The sequence below is a fragment of the Pyrus communis genome, chromosome 16 (assembly GCF_041283825.1).
Source record: "Pyrus communis isolate YQ-2024b chromosome 16, ASM4128382v1, whole genome shotgun sequence".
Lineage (NCBI taxonomy): Eukaryota > Viridiplantae > Streptophyta > Magnoliopsida > Rosales > Rosaceae > Pyrus > Pyrus communis.
Genome location: NC_142580.1, coordinates 5,876,189 through 5,896,602, shown reverse-complemented (window position 1 = coordinate 5,896,602; position 20,414 = coordinate 5,876,189). Strand labels below are relative to the sequence as shown.

At 41.4% G+C, this 20,414-nt stretch overlaps 4 protein-coding genes and 2 pseudogenes across 10 annotated transcripts; 4 read left to right on the top strand and 2 right to left on the bottom strand.

Moving 5' to 3' along the window:
- Positions 1-129: 129 nt before the first annotated feature.
- LOC137732101 (uncharacterized) lies at positions 130-3,372 on the bottom strand. The gene is made up of 4 exons (XM_068471393.2): positions 1,767-3,372; positions 1,305-1,457; positions 993-1,198; positions 130-461 (listed from the first exon to the last, which is right to left on the bottom strand). The coding sequence occupies exons 1-4, from the start codon at positions 2,415-2,417 to the stop codon at positions 254-256; spliced, it is 1,218 nt and encodes a 405-aa protein (XP_068327494.2). The 5' UTR covers positions 2,418-3,372; the 3' UTR covers positions 130-253.
- Positions 3,316-10,368, top strand: LOC137730920 (uncharacterized). Of its 4 annotated transcripts, none has more exons than XM_088687927.1 (12): positions 3,317-3,814; positions 4,061-4,100; positions 4,383-4,805; positions 6,085-6,350; positions 6,475-6,651; positions 6,742-6,930; positions 7,108-7,182; positions 7,260-7,326; positions 7,455-8,463; positions 8,545-8,601; positions 9,603-9,677; positions 9,826-10,368. In XM_088687927.1, exons 1-12 carry the CDS (start codon positions 3,455-3,457, stop codon positions 9,869-9,871), a joined length of 2,784 nt encoding a protein of 927 aa, XP_088544053.1. In that variant the 5' UTR covers positions 3,317-3,454; the 3' UTR covers positions 9,872-10,368. The 4 variants fall into 4 exon arrangements, with proteins under 4 accessions (XP_068326029.2, XP_088544053.1, XP_068326028.2 ...); XM_068469927.2 differs by having other exon boundaries at positions 6,085-6,392; XM_068469928.2 differs by having other exon boundaries at positions 3,316-3,814; positions 9,603-9,892.
- Positions 10,060-12,144, top strand: LOC148689870 (beta-arabinofuranosyltransferase RAY1-like; annotated as a pseudogene). Its single transcript, XR_015957851.1, has 4 exons — positions 10,060-10,107; positions 10,518-11,146; positions 11,249-11,492; positions 11,710-12,144. The product of XR_015957851.1 is annotated as a beta-arabinofuranosyltransferase RAY1-like (transcript).
- Positions 11,727-13,222, top strand: LOC148689869 (uncharacterized; annotated as a pseudogene). The gene has a single exon (XR_015957878.1). The product of XR_015957878.1 is annotated as an uncharacterized LOC148689869 (transcript).
- LOC137730463 (inorganic phosphate transporter 2-1, chloroplastic-like) lies at positions 13,181-19,243 on the bottom strand. 2 transcript variants are annotated; one of them, XM_088687929.1, is made up of 4 exons: positions 18,345-19,243; positions 14,740-14,931; positions 13,501-14,360; positions 13,181-13,301 (listed from the first exon to the last, which is right to left on the bottom strand). In XM_088687929.1, exons 1-3 carry the CDS (start codon positions 19,095-19,097, stop codon positions 13,545-13,547), a joined length of 1,761 nt encoding a protein of 586 aa, XP_088544055.1. In that variant the 5' UTR covers positions 19,098-19,243; the 3' UTR covers positions 13,181-13,301; positions 13,501-13,544. The 2 variants fall into 2 exon arrangements, with proteins under 2 accessions (XP_088544055.1, XP_088544054.1); XM_088687928.1 differs by having other exon boundaries at positions 13,226-13,350.
- Positions 15,360-17,697, top strand: LOC137730704 (uncharacterized). The gene is made up of 4 exons (XM_068469664.2): positions 15,360-15,618; positions 15,699-15,797; positions 16,458-16,520; positions 17,481-17,697. The coding sequence occupies exons 1-4, from the start codon at positions 15,479-15,481 to the stop codon at positions 17,485-17,487; spliced, it is 309 nt and encodes a 102-aa protein (XP_068325765.1). The 5' UTR covers positions 15,360-15,478; the 3' UTR covers positions 17,488-17,697.
- Positions 19,244-20,414: the final 1,171 nt, after the last annotated feature.

The window sequence follows — 20,414 nt, the reverse complement described above, 5'->3', positions numbered from 1 at the left end:
TTCAGAATATGATTCGTCGTCTGTTTGGAATATAGTTCAATGATTGTGACCTATTTGGTAATATTTGCTTTCTAAGTTGTTAAAAACAGGTTACTCAAACAAAAAGGAGTTGGAAATGAAAAATGCAACTTTGAGAAAGTAGAGAGATTCAACATTTTTGCCATGAAATGTACATATATTACAAGAACAACCAATAATTACATGAATAAGATGACAAACACCTCAATGATACAACAAGAAGGATTTGTATAATTCAGTTTTGAATAAAGAGCGCAGCTCCAACTAAACCCAACCACAATGCCAAACCTATCCAAAACGCTTGGTTTTTTTCCAGTCCGATTGGAGGTCGCCATACCATAAAGTCTCCGAAATAGTCTCTAGACGACGGGATCTGATTGGTCACTGTCCCGCTGCTAATCGGTTCTTTGTCTTTGTATTTATCACTCCACGTTCCAGCATAGCTGCATAGCTCAAGCATCATAAACCGCATTAGTCAGGGAAGATTTGAGAAGAATTGCAGGAAATGAGAAAAAACTGAGACATAAACGGGTGTTAACCAAGTGTTTTTGTGAAAAACTAAAAGCGATATGGTTATCAAACGACCTCCATGTTATTCAAAACAAAGCTACTGAATTGTGAAGAAAAGACAGCCAACGGTTTTAGTTCAATATGTTTATTTGCATTTGCAGCCCTGCTGCTCTAGAACTAGTAGAGATTAAGGGTGACACCAACTCAAAGCATTGATTTCAGACAGACTCCAAATGTTAACTAAATTCAAGATTATCAAACACCTCCATTACAAGTTGGAAGGACCTTAATGCTCGACGAGGGGGGCATCAAATGTTGTAGCTTTGTAATTGATAGACCGAGAACTGGAAAGCCCAATGCAGGCGATTCAGGGATTCCTCTATGCAGGTCAGAGGAAACACATGCACTTTAACCATTGGGTAATTACAATTAGCATGATATGCTTGAGTGAGAAGGGCCAATACCTGTCATAACTAGAACCAATGAGTGGTATGGTTACCATCTCTTCTTGTGTTATCTTGAGCTTTGGTGCTTGCAAAATGTACCGAAGCTCTGCTGCTTGGCGCCGGATGCTGGCGCTCGGGTGTTTCTTCTCCAATTGATGGTAAAGTTCAATGCAATCGGTATGGCGGTTATTAGCCTCGTAGGCCATAGCAAGCCAAATTTGTATCTGAAAACAACACAAAAAGTTTCCATTAGCAACTGAACAAACATGTACTGGCATTAACACAATTGTCCAAAGAAGTTCCACATAGTCAATGGGGAATTAAACCAACCTCACCACCAAATAACGTGGGCCTAGGGATGATCGTGAGGGCGCCTTCTAAAAACTCAATGGCACGGCCGTACATGCCCCTTCCATAAGCCTTCTGCCCCAAATCGAACATCAACTGTGCGGTGGCTCTCCGCTCCGCCTGCTCCTTAGCCACCTGCCCTCATACCACAGCAACAAATTAAACCAATCAATCTCATCACAACTACAATTGCGCCTACCCGTAATTTCACCACCAACCACGAAATCAAACATATTACACGCCTAAAGCAATAAACTTTTCAAGAATCAAGCTTCAATTTGATACATAAGTTTATGTGCCTCCTTTTTATTCAATCTAAAGGCGAAAAATAAACAGGGTGTGCAAGTGAGAAAGGGTGTGCGCAAATCACTTGTCAACGCAAAATCGAAAACTTTTACTCTGTTTTCCGAGGAACCAAACAGTAAATTGGCTCAAAAGACTGACCTTTTCGAGCTCTTTCCTCACTCTCATCCGCTTCTCCTGCTCCGTCTCTTCCCTGCCGCCGTCTTCGAAATCCTCCTCCATGCGGCTCTGTATCTCCTCCGCCTTCTTCTCCAACTCCCTCCTCTCCTCGATCTCCTTCAACCTCTTCCGCATTTCCTTCTCCCAATCCAAGGGCTCCTGATCGTCCCCGTCCCCGTCCCCGTACCCATTCCCGTTCCCTTCCTCGTCCCTGTCGTAGTTCACGCCGTTTACTTTCGAATTCGCTTTTCCCCGAGCCACGACTCGCTGGCTCCGAGTCTCCCCGTCCGAGTCAAATCCCTTGACCGCGATAAACCCGTTGTGTGCGTGACTATGCGGGTCTCGCTTCGGCAAGGTCAGGCTCATGTTCAAAAGGGCGTCGAGCGCCACCGGACGGGTCTTCCGGTCAGGAACCGTGGTCCTAGGCGACGTGACGTCTAGTAGCAGAGCTAGGTTTCCGATAACCACGGCCATCGTGTTCCGGAAAGAGTCAGAGAAGAGGAGAGAAAAGTAAGATACGGGGTTCCCGCTGAAAAGACAGTGGGAGAGAGATTTGGGTCGTTGATTTATATAGACGGAAATACCCTTAATTTGATACGTAATTACGTTAATAATCTGGGCGCTCTGGATCATAGATTCTGAGTTTGGCTAGGGCAATAGTCTTGGAAAGCATGTGAACGTGGCGCGTCACAGACGAGAGACGTGTGGCAACTGTAGCAGCCTCGACTTGTCTCGGGAAAACACGTTACTTACGCCGTCGTTTTACGAGTACGCGTGCACGCGTCAATATTTTTTTTTTGCGGTAATTTCAGATATGCCCCCAAAAAGTTTTGCCTTTAATTAATTAATTAATTTTTTTTTTATTTCTTCAGATGGATGGTGCTACTCACACTTTTTTTAACTTTGTACACACTTCTTTTAATTTTTAACCGTTTAATCAAATTATTGAAGTTCGGGTGCTTGACGTAGGTACCCACCAAACCAGGAGGCTTAGTATCTTTTGTACCTGCTAATCTCTCTCTTATTTCATCTCATCCTATTTGAACGATTATGATTAAACCACGTCAATATTTTATATTGACCACCAAAGTTTTTATAGAATTTGTGTATATACTCACCGTTGTAGTTATGTAAAACGAACAAACACAATTATAGAAATTTTTTTGAGTGATTGATTATGATTTAATTAGCTTGTTTGGCTCTTGGTTTAATTGCTTAATCCTACCACAATTTTGTGACTAACTCACTTTCTTTGTAAATTTTTTATTTTTTATTTTATTTATTTTTCTCCTGTTGTGAATCTATGATGGAACCGATATTGGAGGACTTGAACACATGATCTTAATAGTAAATGCTTTTAAATATTCTTTAATCTTGTTTAATCATAAAAAATAAAAAGAATATAAGAAAGTAAAAATAGTGTGAAAAATCAGAACCGCAAAAAATAAACCCCCGCGGCCCAAAGGCCCAAGTTATAGAAACCCCGCGGCCCCGCGGGGGTGGAAACATAGAAACGAAATCAGAGGGCCCTCTCTCTTCCTCCTTCGTCTTCCATTCAATTACACAACACTTGTGCAAACCCTCGCTACAAATAACCAAAAAAAGCAAAAAACGAAAAAAATAAATAAAAAACAGGAAAAAGAAGGCCAAAAATCCAAAAGGAAATCGCCATGGATTCGTACCAAGCGCAGCAGCGGTACCTGAGACCGCCCCCGCCGCCGCAACCACGGGTCACGTCGGATCCCTATCACTACCACCAGCAGCAGCAGCAGCAACCAAGGCCAGACTGGTACCCCAACCAGTACCAGTACCCACCGGCTCCACCACCACCACCACCACCGTACGCTGAACATCTCCCTCCCCCGGGTTCTTATCCTCCGCCCCCTCACCCTTATCCTGCGCAACCCCCAAATCACGCCCACTTCCCTCCTCCCCCTCCCCCTCCCCCTCCCCCTCCTCATCAATCTCGCCCTCACCTGCCTCCCCCTCCGCCTCGCCCTCCTCCACCTCATTCTTATCAGCACGGCCAGGCATTCCCTAAACTCTTTCTCTCTGTCTCTCTGTCTATATATATATATATATGTATATGTATGCATGTGCACCTGGTGTTGATAAATTGATTTTTGGGTGCATTGAACTCGTTGTTTATCCTTGAATCTTGATGTGAGGGTTAACATTGAGACTTGTTCTTCTTTTGATTAAAACAATCACTGTATCTGTATTTGGGGTCAAAGTTGTAATGCTGATGTTCTAACGCAAAGCATAAACCTTTGCAGGAGTGGGGAGCTGCACCTCCGAGTTGGCCGAACTACGCAGGTGAGTTCTCTCCGCATCACATTTCATGTAAACCACAACTTTATTTGTTGAATTCATATGCAGTAAAACACCATGTTCCCCGTTATATCTTTGTTGTCCACTTTATCTGTTCGGTGAAATTAGTTCCTTTGTGAAGTAAAACAAACTCGAGGTCCAATTTGTTGAACTATCCAATTGCTTATTTGATCTAGTGTAAAGGTAAAATGCTGCTAGGAATGGGATCTTCTGCTTTTTGCGGGTTAATGGCAATGAATTAAATTTGATTGTTTTATGTAATGGTAGCCCCAAATAATCAAGATTGGGAAGCGAAGGCTAAGGCTTGGGCAGATGCTAGAACGGCAGTGGAGACTCAACATCAACAGGTGCAGTTTCCACCGGCGGGGGGATTAGAAGAAAAGAGTCATTATCAGGAACAGTATCCCCACAACGGTGACCAGCACTATTCTGGTAGTCACCATCAGTCATTTTCTGCATCTAGCTATCAACAGGTTCCAGTTTCAGGTTCTCCAACACACTACCCACCGGGAATTCATTCCCAGGAGACTTCATCAATCGGCTCTGAACTATCTCCTTATCTTCATCATGCTGTTAGAGATGGAACGCCAGCTGGGGACTCAAATGCTCTGTTTCACCGTCAAGGAATCTTATCTACAAGTCCATCTGTCCATCAGCAGGAGGTACCTTATAGTTATTCTTCTGTGACAGGTAATAATTCAAATGGTATTGGCTTTGCATGTGAAGCTTGTGTTCCAAAACTGCTGTTATGGAACTCAATTTTACTCCTTAGTTCGACATTCTGGATTTTTTTCAATTATACCAAATATAGGACCTTCCATACTGATCATTAAAGTATCTTGATAATCTTAATTGGACATTGCTTCTTTCGGCTGTGATTATTTCAACCAAATTAATCTTGATATAAGTAGGTGGTTGATAATAACTGGTTAAGTGGCTCTCCTTCTTCTCAATTTTTTGTTTTGTTTGAGATAGCTGTTCTCATTTATTAGTTATCTATTTCGAATGGATGCTCAGTTTGTTTTTCACAATCCTAATACCATTTTTTGCTATTGGTTATAGATGTAATGCAATGAAATGCATAAACTTGACAGTCTTTCTGCAGATGTAGGCCTCCATCTGGATTTTTTAAAATAATAATTATATCAATGAGAATGAGAGTATATTATTCCAAACTCCCTTGCCAGACATAGTACTACCTCTCCAATATTTATTATGACTACGAATTGGTAGAATATAATAAAGCTTGTTATGGGTGAACCATGGAAGCCTTAAAAATTTACGAATTTCACATGTTGGTTAAGCAAGAAGTGGGGTGAGACCCACATTAGTCAGGGAGTGTAAAATATTTGTTTGCAAACATCCTAACAACCTAGATTTTTGGGAATAGTTGTAAATTAAATTTCTTTTAATTGCAAGAGACACCTCAGCAAGCAATTGGTGCAAAGTTCAAAGGAGTTTAGAGTAATTGACTCATACCCAATCAGATATGCTGATTTTGTTACTCTGCCAATTAAATTATCTTCTTTTTTTAAGTTGAAAGAGTCGTACCATGCACACAAAAAATACATTTTCCATTTGATTGAGTGGTGATCATCTCCATTAAAAAGAGCAATATTAATTGTCAAGAACTCCATCTTCCCTGTACAGATGCTCCGAGTTGGATTCGTGGAAATATAAATGGGTTTTTGGAAATAATATGGCTAAGCTGAGATTAGAAAGAGAATAAGTATCCAACTCTAATACTTGTAGTTGAAATGGAATATTTAGAGTTTGGTTACATCTCTGTTCTCACATTTACATCGGATTTTTATGGTCCATGTAGGAATTCATGCAAAAGAGATGAACTTTGCTTGTATGACCGGAATGATCCAATTCCTAGTAGTGAATTTGTACCCTTATTTGTTCCAAGGATATTTCCCCTGAAAAGCCTTTTGATTTGCTGTTTGACTATTTACTTGAATGGCAGGCAATGAAGGGACTGCAGCTCAAGAAGGACAACATCACATGCAGCCATCACAGCCCTTTCCTTTTGCCTATGGCAGTCAGTCTGCTGATCCAACAACCAATCTTGCTGACCAGCCTTTAGAATTTGCACCTGGGTTTACCTCTGATCATGGTCCGCACGTGCAGTCCAGCTATACTTATCATGATTCACATGGAACTATAAGAGGCGTTGACCCAGCGACCACAGCACCCTCCGTGAATACCTGGCCTAGTTCTGTTGCACCTGGTGTAGGTTATCCACATAACGTTCCAGTTCCATCAGGACTACAGGTGTTAATTCTGGTGTCATGTGTCTATCTTTAGTTCTAAGTCCTTTGTATGAATGTCTGCCGACATTTGTTTAATTCTGCAGCATGATCCCTCCAATGCAATACCATCTCCTGTTCCTGGCCATTCTCCACATTCGTTTGGAAGTTTCCCATCTGCTGCAATGCCCTTTGCTCTCACTGCAGGAACCACAGTTCACCCTACTGCAGCCTTCCCTGGTGATGCGTATGGAGTTTCTACAGTTACTGAGCGCCCCAAAAAGGTAAACTATGCCATTGTTAACATATGTTTATATACTTGATGGTGACTTACATGATTGTTATTAAATCTGTTCTACTGAAATTTCTGCCAGGCTCCAGTGCCTAGTTGGCTTAGAGACGAAATTAAGAAAGCAGTCATCACAAGTTCTTCTATGGACCATCCTAAGGAGGAAACTCAATCTTTTGAGGATGAAGGTTTTGATAGATCTTTTGGGAAAGGTGATCAAGCAGACAGCAAGAGCATCGATTCTTCTAGACCAACAGAAGAAGAGGATGATGAGGTTTTGTTATGTCACCTGAAGATGATTCATTTTGCATCTGTATCACCTCTAGTGAACTGCACTTTCTATAAAATTGCATTTTTTTTCTTTGTCCATATATTCACCTCATAATAATAGGTATTTCATGCATTTCATTTTCATTGGGGGATCGACAGGCCATATCTTTTTGTTTTGTAGGATCAAGTGGAAGCTGCTAGGACTGCAGCAATTAACCAAGAAATAAAGCGTATCCTAACTGAAGTTTTCTTGAAGGTTGTAGTGTTCAGGAGTGTGGATTGCCTTATTTAACTCCATTATACTGTATCTTTAACTTCTATGTTTCTATACAGGTTACTGATGAGCTGTTTGATGAAATTGCTACAAAAGTTCTTACTGAAGATGATTTAACAGTTGAAGGTAATTGTACCATAATTGCTCCTTAGATTTGTGCTTATATATTTTCATGTTGTTTGTTTAGTCTAGCACTCTTTCTTTGTAAATAACAAAGAAGGAAAGAATTTAATCAATTGTGTCATTTGGTACAGTGGAACAGAGGACACTCATTTCAAACCATAAGGTATTGCCATCTCCGCCAGCAGTTACAACTCCCAAGGCTTCTGCAAAAGTTCTAATTGCGGCCAAGTCTAAGGAATATGAGACTGGAGATGTAAAATCTAGTTCTACTTTACCTGGTGATGTATTGGGTCTTGCAAATTATGCTACAGATGATGAAGATGGAGATAGTGATATTCAGAGTTCTGGTGTGCCAAATTCTGGGAAAGATGCTAAGCTTCAGCAGTCAACTGTCAGAAGGCCTTCAAATGATAGGCATGATGCCACTGTAAATGACCGTCCTTCTGTAGAGCTTCAAGAGCATAGTAAAAATCAGACAATTTTGGAGAGTGGACGGGGCAAAACCAGTTCACTTGAGTCTAATAATAGAAACAAGAATGATGATAGTAATGGTGATAGAATTTTGCCAGATGGAACTACTGCCTCTAGGTTGAAGGATACTGTAGGGATATTCAAACCTGAACTACCTAAAGAAACTGTCAAGGTGAAAAACACATCAAAAGATGACCCACAAGTTATGGAGTCCACGACGAAACCTGATAAGCATGATCAAGATGAGAATAAAAAGAGTTCTGTAAAAGATATCAATAAGGAGATAGAAAGTGGTAAGGTTAGGACAGATGAGAAGGGTGATGAGAATCGTAAGAGACATTATCTGAGAAAGGAAAGGACAGATGATCGGAATGGCTCAAAAGAAAAGGTGAAAGAGCAAAGTGTTAAGGAATCTGAGTCAAGAAAAAGGTCTTCCCTTGCTGATGCCAAGGAGGACAGAAGAGAAACAGAGCGACTCCATAGGGCTAGTGCTAAAGAAGATAAGGACAGGAAAAGAGGACGGACAAAGGAAAAGGAGGGTGATAGATCAAGACATAAACATTCTACTGACTCAAGCAGGCACAAGGGAAGGCGCTCCTCTTCTGTTGGCAGTAGAGGAAGAAACAGCAAGGATGATTCAAGCGATGAAGCTTCTGATGATTCTAAAAGGTTCTTCATTGTGGTCATCCGACTATATCTTTTTCAGTTCAACTTATATTACACTGTGATTCATATAATATAATATGGCAGGAAGCGCCATTCAAGGAGACGTAACTTATCACCATCACCCGTCAAGTCTAGAAGAAGGTACCATTTATCAGTAATTTTTTTTCTTCATTTTTTCATCTCTGCTGCGTTATAAGGTTCATCCCAATGAGTTTTACAAAGCTCCGGTAAATCAAAATTGATAATATGTTTTGGACTGTTGTCCTCTTATATCAAAGTTTTATACAGAGAAATCAAAATAAACTAAAGGTAATGTCATTAGCAGGTTAATGCAAAAGGTAAAAGATACAAAATGAACTGATTTTAAGTCTGTTTATCTGAGGTTTTTTTTTGTGGCTCCAATGTGACTTGTGCGAGATTGGAACTTTTTTGTGATGGTTCATGTTTTATACTTTGCAGTAAATCAGTGTATATTCTTTTCTCAATTACATTGCATTTGTCTTTTCCCTTTTTTTGTATTAGAATTTGTAAATCTTTCAGCTTTCTCTTTCCTTTTGTGAATGATTTTACTGCCTTAACATTTTGAGGTTACGAAATGTCAGGTATAATATGTTTAGCTCTTTATTTTGAATTGATTCACAAGGTCAGAAATAAAAACTAAAATTCGGGATGAAGAGTGAAAAGGTATACATGGTTTCATTATTGGTGTATTGCCTATATGAATAGAGATCAATCATCTGGATCCTGGTAACCTTGTATGCAATGCTGCAACAAAAACATAATCGTGATTGGGGGTTTTTGGTGGGGGGGGGGGGGGGGGGGGGGGGGCGGGGGTGGGGTTTATCCTGGGATCTCACTGTATGTTTTCTTTGTCGGTTTTACCATTTGGAACTTGGTTTATGTCTAGTTTAAGTTGACATGTAGTAATGTGCAGAGAAAAGCTTAAACCTTTTGTTTTCTTAACCCTTTTGAGAATTATGACTTGCTCATATATGTTCTTTACATAGTCATCAGAAGCCGAAAAATATGTTCTAATGGGTCACTTCTTATCAAGTATGACTCTGCAAAAGACTGAGCATTTCTCTTCTGAACCATGCATGTTTAATTCACCAAATAAGTATCATGGATGTTTTCATTTCTAGACAAGTTTCGCGGTCTCCACATAGCAAGCATTCTCAACACAGGCATTCTCCTTATTCTTCTCTTGAGACGAGCAGGTATGTTGCCATGAAATCGTTGTTGTGTATTGTTTTTCAGACATATACAGCTATCAATAAGCAACTACTCAGGTGATATTGCCAGGCATCTGCTTCTACAACTCTAATCGCTCTATGGTCTGTTTTAACTATACTAATTAACATACAGGGGAAGGAGGTCAAGATCCAGATCACCTGTGCGGCGGCAGAGATGATTGGAGGAAGGATCCTATAGCAATAGAGAGCCAGAGTAATGTTCATTACTAGTCTGAATGTCAGATAAGAGCTGGAACTGAGTTTCGCAGCAAAGCCAGTGCACTGTATGCAGATACTGCAGTTGAGTGTTGATCCAAATATGAAATCGGTGCACATTGTCGGATGGTTCAATTAAGTCCCGAGGATAATGGCAGTATGGCACCGCATGCTCGACGGTTTGAAGCTGGCTGGTGGAGTATGAGCTGATGGTGGTTTTGTAGGAATTATAATAATCCAGTTTTGTGGCATCACGATTTATAGTTGCAGAGTCTTGTGACCCAACATAATTTCTCTTTGTTGCTCTAATGTTCCTACAGTGTTTGTTCATATCAACATCGCTGATTTCCCCCCCTTGGTTCGTGTCTAAAGGATCAGAAATATGATGTCTTTTTATTGTTCTACCCAGATGATGTGTAATCCATTTTTTTTCCAGAAGAAAATTAGTTCGTCGTTCAAAGACTACTAAAGGATCAGAAACGTTGAAAGAAAATCAATTAAATTAGAGATCAGATCATGTAGGTACAATTTGGCTAACTGGGTTTTGCAGGCATTTAAGGTGGGAGTATGGAGTATATGGTACAATTTGGCCAACTGGGTTGGCGCTAGTTACCCTCTCCCTGTATAGTGTATGCCACCCAATGCTTTCCTTCCCTCAAACATCAGATCAAGAGGCCCCAGCTTGGTCAGCGAGCTGCCGGCGGTTCGGACACTCCGAGGATTACTATACTCTCCATTGATCAGCCAGCCATTCAGGACACCTCCATTGATATTGTGCTCTCTTCCTTGACTTGCAGGAGATTTTTGTTCAGAGATGGCCGTGGACTCCCTGTGAAGGGAACTAGGGAAAACGTTGTTTGTCCAATGGAATACCAAGGTGCAGGGAGATTACAAAAAGGAAGGATACTGCATTCCTGGTGGAAGGTGAAAACTTTGGGTTTGGTTGACGGTGTCAAATCACTAGGCCGGTTATCTAATTGCTCTCTGATGGTTCCACCAAGGCGTTCAAAACCACTTTCCTTTCTTCTTGGAGACACTTGTACCGTTAAATGCACACAAAAATAACACAAATTGTGCTTGCTGCTGCGGGATATAGTTACAAGGACATGCTAATGAGCTGGGTGTGCAGATTGCGCCAATTGCAAATCACAAATTTTATCATTTGTGCCCTTGACAAGAAAATATACGAGTTTGCTGTCTTGCAGGAAGTTTCGATATTTACAGTGTGTGAAGTTTCGGTAAATGGAAACTCAAACATCGTGATGCTAGTCTGTATTGTAGATTGATCTCCAAATCAAATGCACTCGTCGTTTTGATTGTCTGTTTTGTATTACTGGTAGGGCCTACCTGTTTTCAGGGATCCATTAGCTCCGAGCGAGATCAGCAGCGATTGCCACTTTGGAACAAAATGTTTTCGGAAGGTGACCAAAGTGATGTCCCGAATGGTTTTGAAGATACCGACGCTGGGTTACAACCTGCTTCTTAGCGATGTGGATGTATATTGGTTTGGAAATCCGCTGCCATTGCTCAACTCTCTTTGCCCTGCTATTGTTGTCGTTCAATCTGATGAATTCAACACGACAGGTGCTTTTCTTGAGGATATCCTGTGTACATGATCACTCTTCTTTTCTAATGGTAGACAAACACTTGGTACAAACATAGAGTGGAGGAGAAAAAGAAAATTGATGAAATTTATCTGGTGTTTGGAATATTACTTGATAACTTTTCGGTGATATCTCCATCAGTACGACAATTTATCTATCGCCTTAAAAACCTCTCTGTGGTACTTTTCGGTGTGCAGGACCAATTAACGTACCTAGGCGCTTGAACTCTGGCTTTTACTTTGCCCGTCCTGGTAGTTCGACAATCAATGCTATGAAGAAGGTGGTGGCACATGCACCAACTTCGGGTCTATCTGAGCAGCCGCTTCTACGACACGCTATGTGGAGAAGGGGGTTCCAATCGTGTGGGTGACAATAAATGCTTGGAACCTGAAACAAATGTGACTGTCCATTTCTTGGACAGAGATCCCTTCCCAAATGGCGCATATCTGGACCTGTGGCAGAGGAAAAACGTGAGAGCTGCCTGTGCGAAGTGGGGTTGTTTGGTTCTCCATAACAACTGGATCAGCGGAAGACTGAAGAAGTTGGGAAGGCAGGCTTCTTCAGGCCTATGGGAATATGATACAAGCACAAGGATATGTCGGCACGAGTTCAAACTAGTAAACAAAATTTGAGTCCTAATTGGTGGTTTATTATATTCATTAGCATCCGCTTGGTTTTCACATCCGACAGTGACAACGAAATTGTTCCTTCCTGATGTTTGCAACTATGAGAGCTTTGGTTTCATAACAGCTTCCTGTGGAAGAGAATACTATATGAAGGAAAGCCGGCCACGAAAAACCAGGAACTATGCGGTGTGGTCAACGTTCGATAATATCAAGGCAATAGAATGCTCACACTTCCCACTAATGGAGTATGCTGAAGGGCTATGCTGAAGCGCTGCATCCAGTTGTTAGGCCTAGCCTGGAATCCTGATAGTGGATCTAAACGAAACAAGCAGTTGACAGGACCTTTCGTGGATGACAGATCGGAAGTAAAGGAAGTAGATGCTGCTTCCATATCATTAGACTTGAGATGGCGCTCGAAGGATGTATTTGTGAGGATAGTTCATGCAGGCGGTCGAGAGGAGCTGTACCAGAATGTAGTTTCTGTATCTCAGTTGATGGAAAAGTATCCTGGTATGTGTGTCGCCCGCCCAGAAGTGTTCAAAAATCCGCAGGAGGCCCTTTTAAGGCCAGAGGAGAGTCTGTTGGTTGGTCAGAAGTATTATATGATACCATCTACGACAGCACGCAAAATTAAGAAAAAAACACCAAAAGAAATTGATGGCCAAAGAAGCTGCTGAACGCAAAGAGGAGGCTCCGGATGAGAAGATCACCGTGGATTCAGGAGGTTCCGACACAGATGATTCTGTTTGCTCCGCTAAAGAATATTATGGCTCCAAGGAAAGATGGTCAAAATGCAAACGGAGAAAAAATTTCATCGGAAAGAAGCCTTTCGTTCCCCCACTCCCGAGAACAAGCTCATGTAGAGGAATAAATTGGGAGCCAAGTCTCACTTCTGTGCAAGAGCTTTCTCCGTGATTTTCTGTATGCTGTTAACCTGGTGTTCGGATTCTGGTACTAGGTTGTATTGCTACTGCAAGTATGTCGTCAGTTCCATGAAAATTCTGAGAGAGATGTATTGAAAAATTTATACACCGTAATAAGTAATGTACCGTTTTTCCTGCAATATATTCTATCTTCTAGATCAGATCACTCGTGTACGATAATTATAGCAGTTTCTTTGAACAACTTTCCAATGTCAGATTTGCCGAAATACTGATTTTTCCCTGGAAATAGAAGATCACTTTTGTCATAAAGCTTTTGTATAGGTGGATTCTGCCACAAAAAACATAAATGAATTTAACAGTTCTCCAAAGAAATGCCCGATGAAGGAAAATTGAGAAGAAAAAGGCTTTGAGAACAAGCAGGATCATAAGTAAATCAAATTCAGAAAAAAAGTGATGGTTTTCTTAATTAATAACTTACATCAGGTTTCATCACTTCAATCTTCAAATGTAGTCTCACAAAATTTAAGATAAAAGCTTGGTAAAGATCCATGTGTATAAAACCGAAAAGAAAGCACCAGCAGGAATTGTCACAACCCAAGAAGTCACAATTTCCCTCACAGTTTCTGCTCTAACACTATTGAGCCCCCTTGCAAATCCCACCCCCATGACTGCACCCACCAGAGTATGTGTGGCGGAGATGGGCTGTCCCAGCTTTGACGCAAACAGAACCACCGAGGCTCCTGCAAACTCAGCCGCAAATCCTCTAGTGGGTGTCAGTTCAGTAATCTTCTTCCTAATGGTTGCTATCACCCTATACCCCCACATTGTGATACCTGCTACAACTCCGAACCCTCCCCATGCTAGAACATCAGTTGGAATAACAATGTCCGCTCCACTAGCGCGGCCATGAAGAATAGATAATGCACCAGCCAAAGGACCTATTGCGTTGGAGACATCATTCCCGCCGTGAGCAAATGACATGAAGCATGCTGAGAGGACTTGCATGTATCCGAAAACCCCATATACTATTTCCAACTGTGTGCCGGTTGGACCTGCAATATCAGTGAGAAATCCGATATTTTTTTGCTGGATGGTACCCTCCATTTGCTTTGCTTCCGATGACATGGCCTTGACGAGGAGATGACCTAGCTGCCTGTGGATAATTCTGTACACGAGGACTGCACCTGCAACTCCACAGGCTAGAGCCTTGGCCAGAGCCAAAGGCAAGCTTTTCCCGAGAGGAAAGACTGCGAATGAGATTCCAGTTACGCCGACTAGTACAGCAATTGGTGCTGCTGCAGCTGCGGCTTGCCCCGGATTTGGAGCGCTGTACACATACTGAACGGAATAGAGAAGAAGAAGGGTGGTAAGCAGTAAGAACTAAGAAGTGTATCCAAATTCGAACATAAAACCAGGTTATAAGCTCCAAGTGACGATTCTAAGCCCTAAAACAATCAATCACGTCAATAGACGAGATCAAAGTTGAAGAAAACTGAGTAGAAGTGACGATTTCTCATTGCATTGTGTCCTTCATAAAACAAGACGTCCTGCACAGAGTCGGGCTACAATAAGATGGATTAAAGGTTACAAGTGCAACAAATATTGGTGAGCTCAATTTCTGATATGGTATCAGAATTCATAAGCCAACGGCATACCCGTATATGATAAAAGGCTGAGGATCATTTGACAGTTGCATCTCCAAGGAAGTAGAACATACCCTACGAATGCATTTGTACACAAGAAAGGACACCAGGGCTCCCATGAACGGAGAGATCACCCACGACGAAGTCACCCTTGCCAACGAACTCCAGAAGACAGCATCTGGACCGCCATAGACAAGCCCGAATCCGACCATGGATCCAACTATACAGTGCGTTGTCGAGACCGGCCAGCCATAATATGATGCAACCTGACTAGCAGAAAACAATTACTCATGGATGGCAGAAAGAACATGGCAATGTAGCATATAAAACTTATGAAACGAATAATAAATCATTTCATATAAACTTAAAAACTTATGAATACTAATTATTTGAATTTCATGTCTCCCAAGAGGCAATAAGATTTGTACCAAGTCCGCAAAAGCTTCTTCTTACTATCTCCCCTTTTGTTACATGGGAATTTTAGTAATTTTATCCCATAAGTATAAGTTGGGAAACCATAAGGTGGAATTTTGAAAACAATGAAGACACCAACATGCTATGTAACAACCCGTCCTCGGATTTTACGAAGCAAAAAGGCAATGTTGTAATTTCATTTTGGTTATGGGATATTTGTTTAAAATAATGTTTTTGGGTCTTACTAGGTGTGACTAGGAGGGGCCCACCTTTTGTTTTGTGTCCCCCTGGCCCGGTTGCTCTCTCTCCCTCACCTCTCTCGTGCCTCTCACTCTTGGAACTCTCTCCCCCTCTGCAAGTTCTCCTTCTCCTCTCTATGACTCACCCACACCTGCAACAATGGCGACAGAAACACCACCAAAATATGAACCGTCGTCTCGACCCCTGGCCCAGATTGTGGAGCTTCGGCAGTGGCGGAGTTCACTATTTTGGGTTTTCCCCGATGAACTCCCGGCGAGTTCTCTGTTTTCCCGACCAAGGTAAGCACCCTAGACCTCTTTAGTTGTTGTCATAGGTTAGATTAGGCTGTTTTTGAGAAACTTGGAACGTTTGAACGCAGAGATAGCTCCGGGGAAGCATTTCCCAATTTCCCGATGACTAGGCCGCGAGTTGCAGAGGTTTTCCAGCCGCTTTCCGACCACGGCTTGCCCTTATGTTGGTAAATCTTCATTCTCCTTCTCCTTAGCTTCATTTTGATAGTTTATACACTAAAAATGGTTTTGTTTCGAGCTCCATCGGAGCTCGAGAATTCCCGGCGACTTCTCCGGCCATCTCCTTCGTGGTTCCGGCAGCCCGCGAAACAATTGGGCGGTTACGCCCACAACCCAATTAGACACCCAACGCAGTTGCTAGGCCAACCTATTGAACCAGCCTAAACCCTTGGGCCGAGTAACCAGCCCAAATCCAAGCCCAACCCATTTAAATTAGAACCCAGAAATCCAAACCTTTGGGCGTGACAGCCCATTAGCCTAGGCCCTAACCCACTAACCTAACTCGGCTCAACCCACCTAAACCTAACCCTAACCCAAGTCCTAAACCCTAACCGGATCCAACCTAACCCAACCCAACCCATTTGACCCAACTGAACTAGGCCAACCCACTAACTGTTGACCCGACCTAAACTTGCGTTGACCCAACTCGAAAGATGACCCCGGTCGGACCTATTGACTTTGGTCAACGTTGACCAATTGACTTTTTCGGGTTTTGTTCGGGACCCTTCTAGGCTAATTTCGACGTCTTGATCCCAATTCCGATGTCCATTTTCCCAAATTCAATTGTTATGATAGAGTTTTATTAATTGGACCCTTTATGTGCTTAGGTGCAATTGTTTATGGCATTTCTGTCCACCCTTGTTTGCACGGCTTTTCGCTTACGATGTAAGGTGAGTGGACCCCTTCTAAAATGCATGATTTTGCTACTAGAAATGCATGCATGAAAAACATGATTTAATGGTTATGTTTTATGAGTAAAATAGATTTACAATTTATGAGATATCATGCTTTCTGAGAATATTCTGGAATACCATACTTTATCAATTTTCACGTTCTTCGTAGTATATATGATTGATGACTATATACAATGAATAAGTTTTACGACATGACGTTTTAGCTACTGAACTCCGATTAAGATAGATATATATATATATATATATATATATATATACTTATGTACTTACTTAATGGTTATTCGAACGATCCTGCCTACGGGCGAGTGATACTTATATATGCCTTCGGGTGGGCGCTGTAGGAGCCTACGGGCGATTGATACTTATATATATATATATATATATATATATATACACTTATGTACTTATGGTTATTCGAACGATCCTGCCTACGGGCGAGTGATACTTATATATGCCTTAGGGTGGGCTCTGTAGGAGCCTACGGGTGATTGATACTTATATGCCTTCGGGGGTGCTGTAGGAGCCTACGAGCGATTGATATTTATATTGGCTTCGGCAGGGCGTAGGTTGGTGGCTTCAGCCGAGAGATATTTATGTTGGCTTCGATCGGGAGATGTAGTGCCTACAGGCAGAAGATACTTATATTGGCTTCGGCCAGGATATGTAGTGCCTACGGGCAAATGATCTGTCTAAGGGCGCGTGATGTAGAACCTTCGGATGAATAAAGAAGTGTTCTATATACACACTACTTAGCACACTATATATAATATATGTTTTACGAAGGTTTTATGGCATGCTAGGGTTTTCGGAAAACCTATTACATATTATACTATTGAGTTTTCATAAGCTTTGGGGGTTAGTACGTTGTTGAATAATTGTTTTAGTATTACTATATATCAAATTGGTCCACTCATGTTTTGTTTTGCGCCTCCTCAGGACTTAGAATCGAGGCGTACAATCCCGGCATTAAGGCACTTCCGGATTGGCATCTTCAAGTCCTCTCGGTGTAGCACCCATCCCTTTGTTCATTCAATTTTATATTATTCCTGTTTTAGTGTCTCAGATTAGTTGTATGCTCTGAATACGTTCCTCAATTGCATAAGCATTGTATTTAAATTTATAAGTATTGTTTATATTTATTATTTCTCATGCATCCTAATATGGCTTCGTCATCTTCGGATGTCGGCCATCACGTGCCTACCTTGGTGTTTGGGGAATATCAAGATCAGGCGTGTCATGCTAGCAACTCCCTTAAGTTGTAGACCCCGTTTCACTTTGCTCTCTGAACTTTCAATTTAGTTTTGAGCCCTCTAAATTTTTACGTCAATGACCCCTTAAGTATCAATTTTGTTACAATAGCACATACAGATCAGTCGACTATGTGGTTCTATTTATTTTATTTCAAATATCGAGTTTCTTCACATGCAATGATGCAATGCATGTGAGTAAATTTTTGGGGCATATACGTCCACAAAATGTTTTTACTAAGTGAATTAATAATTATTTGAAATTTTGATAATCGAGTTGTGACAAACAAATTCAGAAGAATCGTAAACTTATACATTTCAGTAATTCAAAACTAACGTCGGGGGTAAATTGACACGAATTAAAAGTATAGCGAGGTTCAAACTAAATTGAAACTTTAGGCAACACGAACTGTCATTTAGAGGCATTAGCCTTAATTTGCACTACCATGCACTTTTGGACGCTGAATTGAAATTCCAATAAAATATCACGCAATCAATTAGGATATATAGAATTAGTCTATAAAATGAAAACATAGGAAGAAGAGAAGTACACCTGCAACCAAGTACCAGCAGCAGCAAGAGAAGCAAGCAACCCAGCAAAAAGCAGAGGATCCTTCCCCTGAAACACATTAGCAACAAGGATCCCCTTTTGCATCGTGCTCGTCACGTAAGTCCCCATCAGAAACGCCCCTGAGAATTCCAAAACCCCCGCCGTCAGCACCGCCTGCCGCAGCGGCAGCGCTCCCGAGCCCACCGAAGTCCCCATGGCATTGGCCACGTCGTTGGCTCCGATGTTCCACGCCATGTAAAACGCGAAAAGCAGAGTAGCATAAGACAGCATCTTGGTCTTAACGGCCAGGCCTTGCCCCAGAGACTTCATGAAAAACGGAAGGCTCAGAGCCGTAAACGCTATGCAGATGGAAATGGCGGAGGCGGTGCTGGAAGATATGTGGAAGGCCTGGGCCATTCCTGGCGACTTGGTTTGTTCCCCTGTTTCTGCTATTTCGTGATGTTGTTCGGCTTTGACATCTTGGTTTTGTTCATCGTTTTCACCTTCGGCATCGGCGAAAGAGGATAAACTGGCAAAGGGGTGTGTGAGTTTGGACGCGTTGAGCCTCAAAGTGGGGAGAAAAGACTTGGTTAATGGTGTTTGGGAGCTGAGAAAGTTTGTGACTTTCTTGGGAAAGTGGGGTTCTGTTGGGAGGAAAATGGAGCCGTGCTTTGGGAGGTAGAGGTGGGAATTGTGGAGGAATGCTTTTGGTGTGGGGGTGGTTCTTGCAGAAGATAAGCAGTAGGAAGGAGTCATGTCTTAGGTGAAGAGAGGTGGTGGCGGCTGAGAGGGCGAGAAGGAGGAGGAGAAGGAGGAAGAGAAAGGGTGGAGAATCCAGAGGGAATTATTCAGGTGGATTCTTGGCATCCATGGAATTTGGTGAGGGAGAGGAACAGTATGCAACTGAGCAGTGTGCATTTTTTTGAATTGGATATAATAATTATTTTCTTTTTTAAATTTTCTTGGTGGAAAGAAAAGAAAGGGAGGTGGGAGTGGATTTGGCTGCTTCCTTTGGTTCGGTTGATACGCGTGGTGGTGGTAGTTCTAGAGAGACTTCCCACCTTTCATTCATATATTCTACTGGCCAAAACAGAGAATATACCAAGCACCATATCTAACATAATGATGATTTTTCTTCCAGAGAGTGATTTATATAAAACGAGTTCATCGATATCATAACTTTTGGTTTCAATAAAATAGTGACATGTATAATTTGCTCTCCTCTAGATAACGTAACGAGACAAAGTGGTGGGGAACTTGATTAGCTACACAATTTTGTATACTTACTAGGAAGGGTTGAGTTACTATTCACATAAGTAGTTATTGATATACTATATTTCCTAACTCAAAGCTGCTAATATACACCATGGCCACGTTTGTTTTAGAATGATTGAATTGGATAATTCATTAGATTTCATATATGATGAGCGAATAAATGAATGTCAACTTTGAAATTTTGTTCAAGTTGAAGCTAAAAGGAGGCACATGTGTGGCCACTAGGTTTCAGCCATTTTAATAAGATTTGAAGAGATAAAGTTTCTCTCATGAACTAATTCATCTTTTCTTTTACCTTCAGCTTGGACAAAATTTGAAAGTTTGTCTCAAGTTCTTCGTTTAACGTACATTGGATATAGTAAATTGTCCAATACAATCTCCTAGGCACAAACTATGGCTTTTAAAACATAATAGTCTCAAACCCTAAGAGCAGTTCCATCGTGGGAAAGGCCCCCTAGGCAATACAATATACTATCCACCTAGTGAACAGTAATTGCCCTTAATGAACAGTAATCGCCTTTTGCATCTCCACCGTTACACTTCAATAACCTTGGCAATAGGTAATAAAATATTATTTATTTATAAAATAATACAAAATATTTTACTTTTTTCATTTTCCCATAAAATATTTTACTTTCTTTCAATCCTTGCATCCCCACAAAAATCCCACTTCTGGGTTTTCTTTCCCATTCACTTAATTCCCCCGAGCTCTCAGAGCTCTCATTCCTCTGTTTCCTGTAAAAAAAAACCATATCTTTTAACCCGAGTTTCTCTTAGAGCTCTCTTTTTCTCTCTCTG

What these genes read in the sequence shown, in the direction of transcription:
- LOC137732101 (XM_068471393.2), bottom strand. Translation starts at nt 2,417, where the DNA reads ATGATCCAGAGCGCCCAGATTATTAACGTAATTACGTATCAAATTAAG. An exon ending in CCACGTTATTTGGTGGTGAG is followed by an intron (nt 1,199 to 1,304) that starts GTTGGTTTAATT and finishes TGTTGTTTTCAG; the next exon opens with ATACAAATTTGGCTTGCTAT. An exon ending in ATTGGTTCTAGTTATGACAG is followed by an intron (nt 462 to 992) that starts GTATTGGCCCTT and finishes TGAGCTATGCAG; the next exon opens with CTATGCTGGAACGTGGAGTG.
- LOC137730920 (XM_068469926.2), top strand. Translation starts at nt 3,455, where the DNA reads ATGGATTCGTACCAAGCGCAGCAGCGGTACCTGAGACCGCCCCCGCCG. An exon ending in CAGTTCCATCAGGACTACAG is followed by an intron (nt 6,393 to 6,474) that starts GTGTTAATTCTG and finishes TTAATTCTGCAG; the next exon opens with CATGATCCCTCCAATGCAAT. An exon ending in AGATGATTTAACAGTTGAAG is followed by an intron (nt 7,327 to 7,454) that starts GTAATTGTACCA and finishes CATTTGGTACAG; the next exon opens with TGGAACAGAGGACACTCATT.
- LOC137730704 (XM_068469664.2), top strand. Translation starts at nt 15,479, where the DNA reads ATGGCGACAGAAACACCACCAAAATATGAACCGTCGTCTCGACCCCTG. An exon ending in TCTCTGTTTTCCCGACCAAG is followed by an intron (nt 15,619 to 15,698) that starts GTAAGCACCCTA and finishes GTTTGAACGCAG; the next exon opens with AGATAGCTCCGGGGAAGCAT. An exon ending in CACGGCTTGCCCTTATGTTG is followed by an intron (nt 15,798 to 16,457) that starts GTAAATCTTCAT and finishes TTATGTGCTTAG; the next exon opens with GTGCAATTGTTTATGGCATT.
- LOC137730463 (XM_088687929.1), bottom strand. Translation starts at nt 19,097, where the DNA reads ATGACTCCTTCCTACTGCTTATCTTCTGCAAGAACCACCCCCACACCA. An exon ending in CTGCTGGTACTTGGTTGCAG is followed by an intron (nt 14,932 to 18,344) that starts GTGTACTTCTCT and finishes TCTGCTAGTCAG; the next exon opens with GTTGCATCATATTATGGCTG. An exon ending in TGTACAAATGCATTCGTAGG is followed by an intron (nt 14,361 to 14,739) that starts GTATGTTCTACT and finishes TATTCCGTTCAG; the next exon opens with TATGTGTACAGCGCTCCAAA.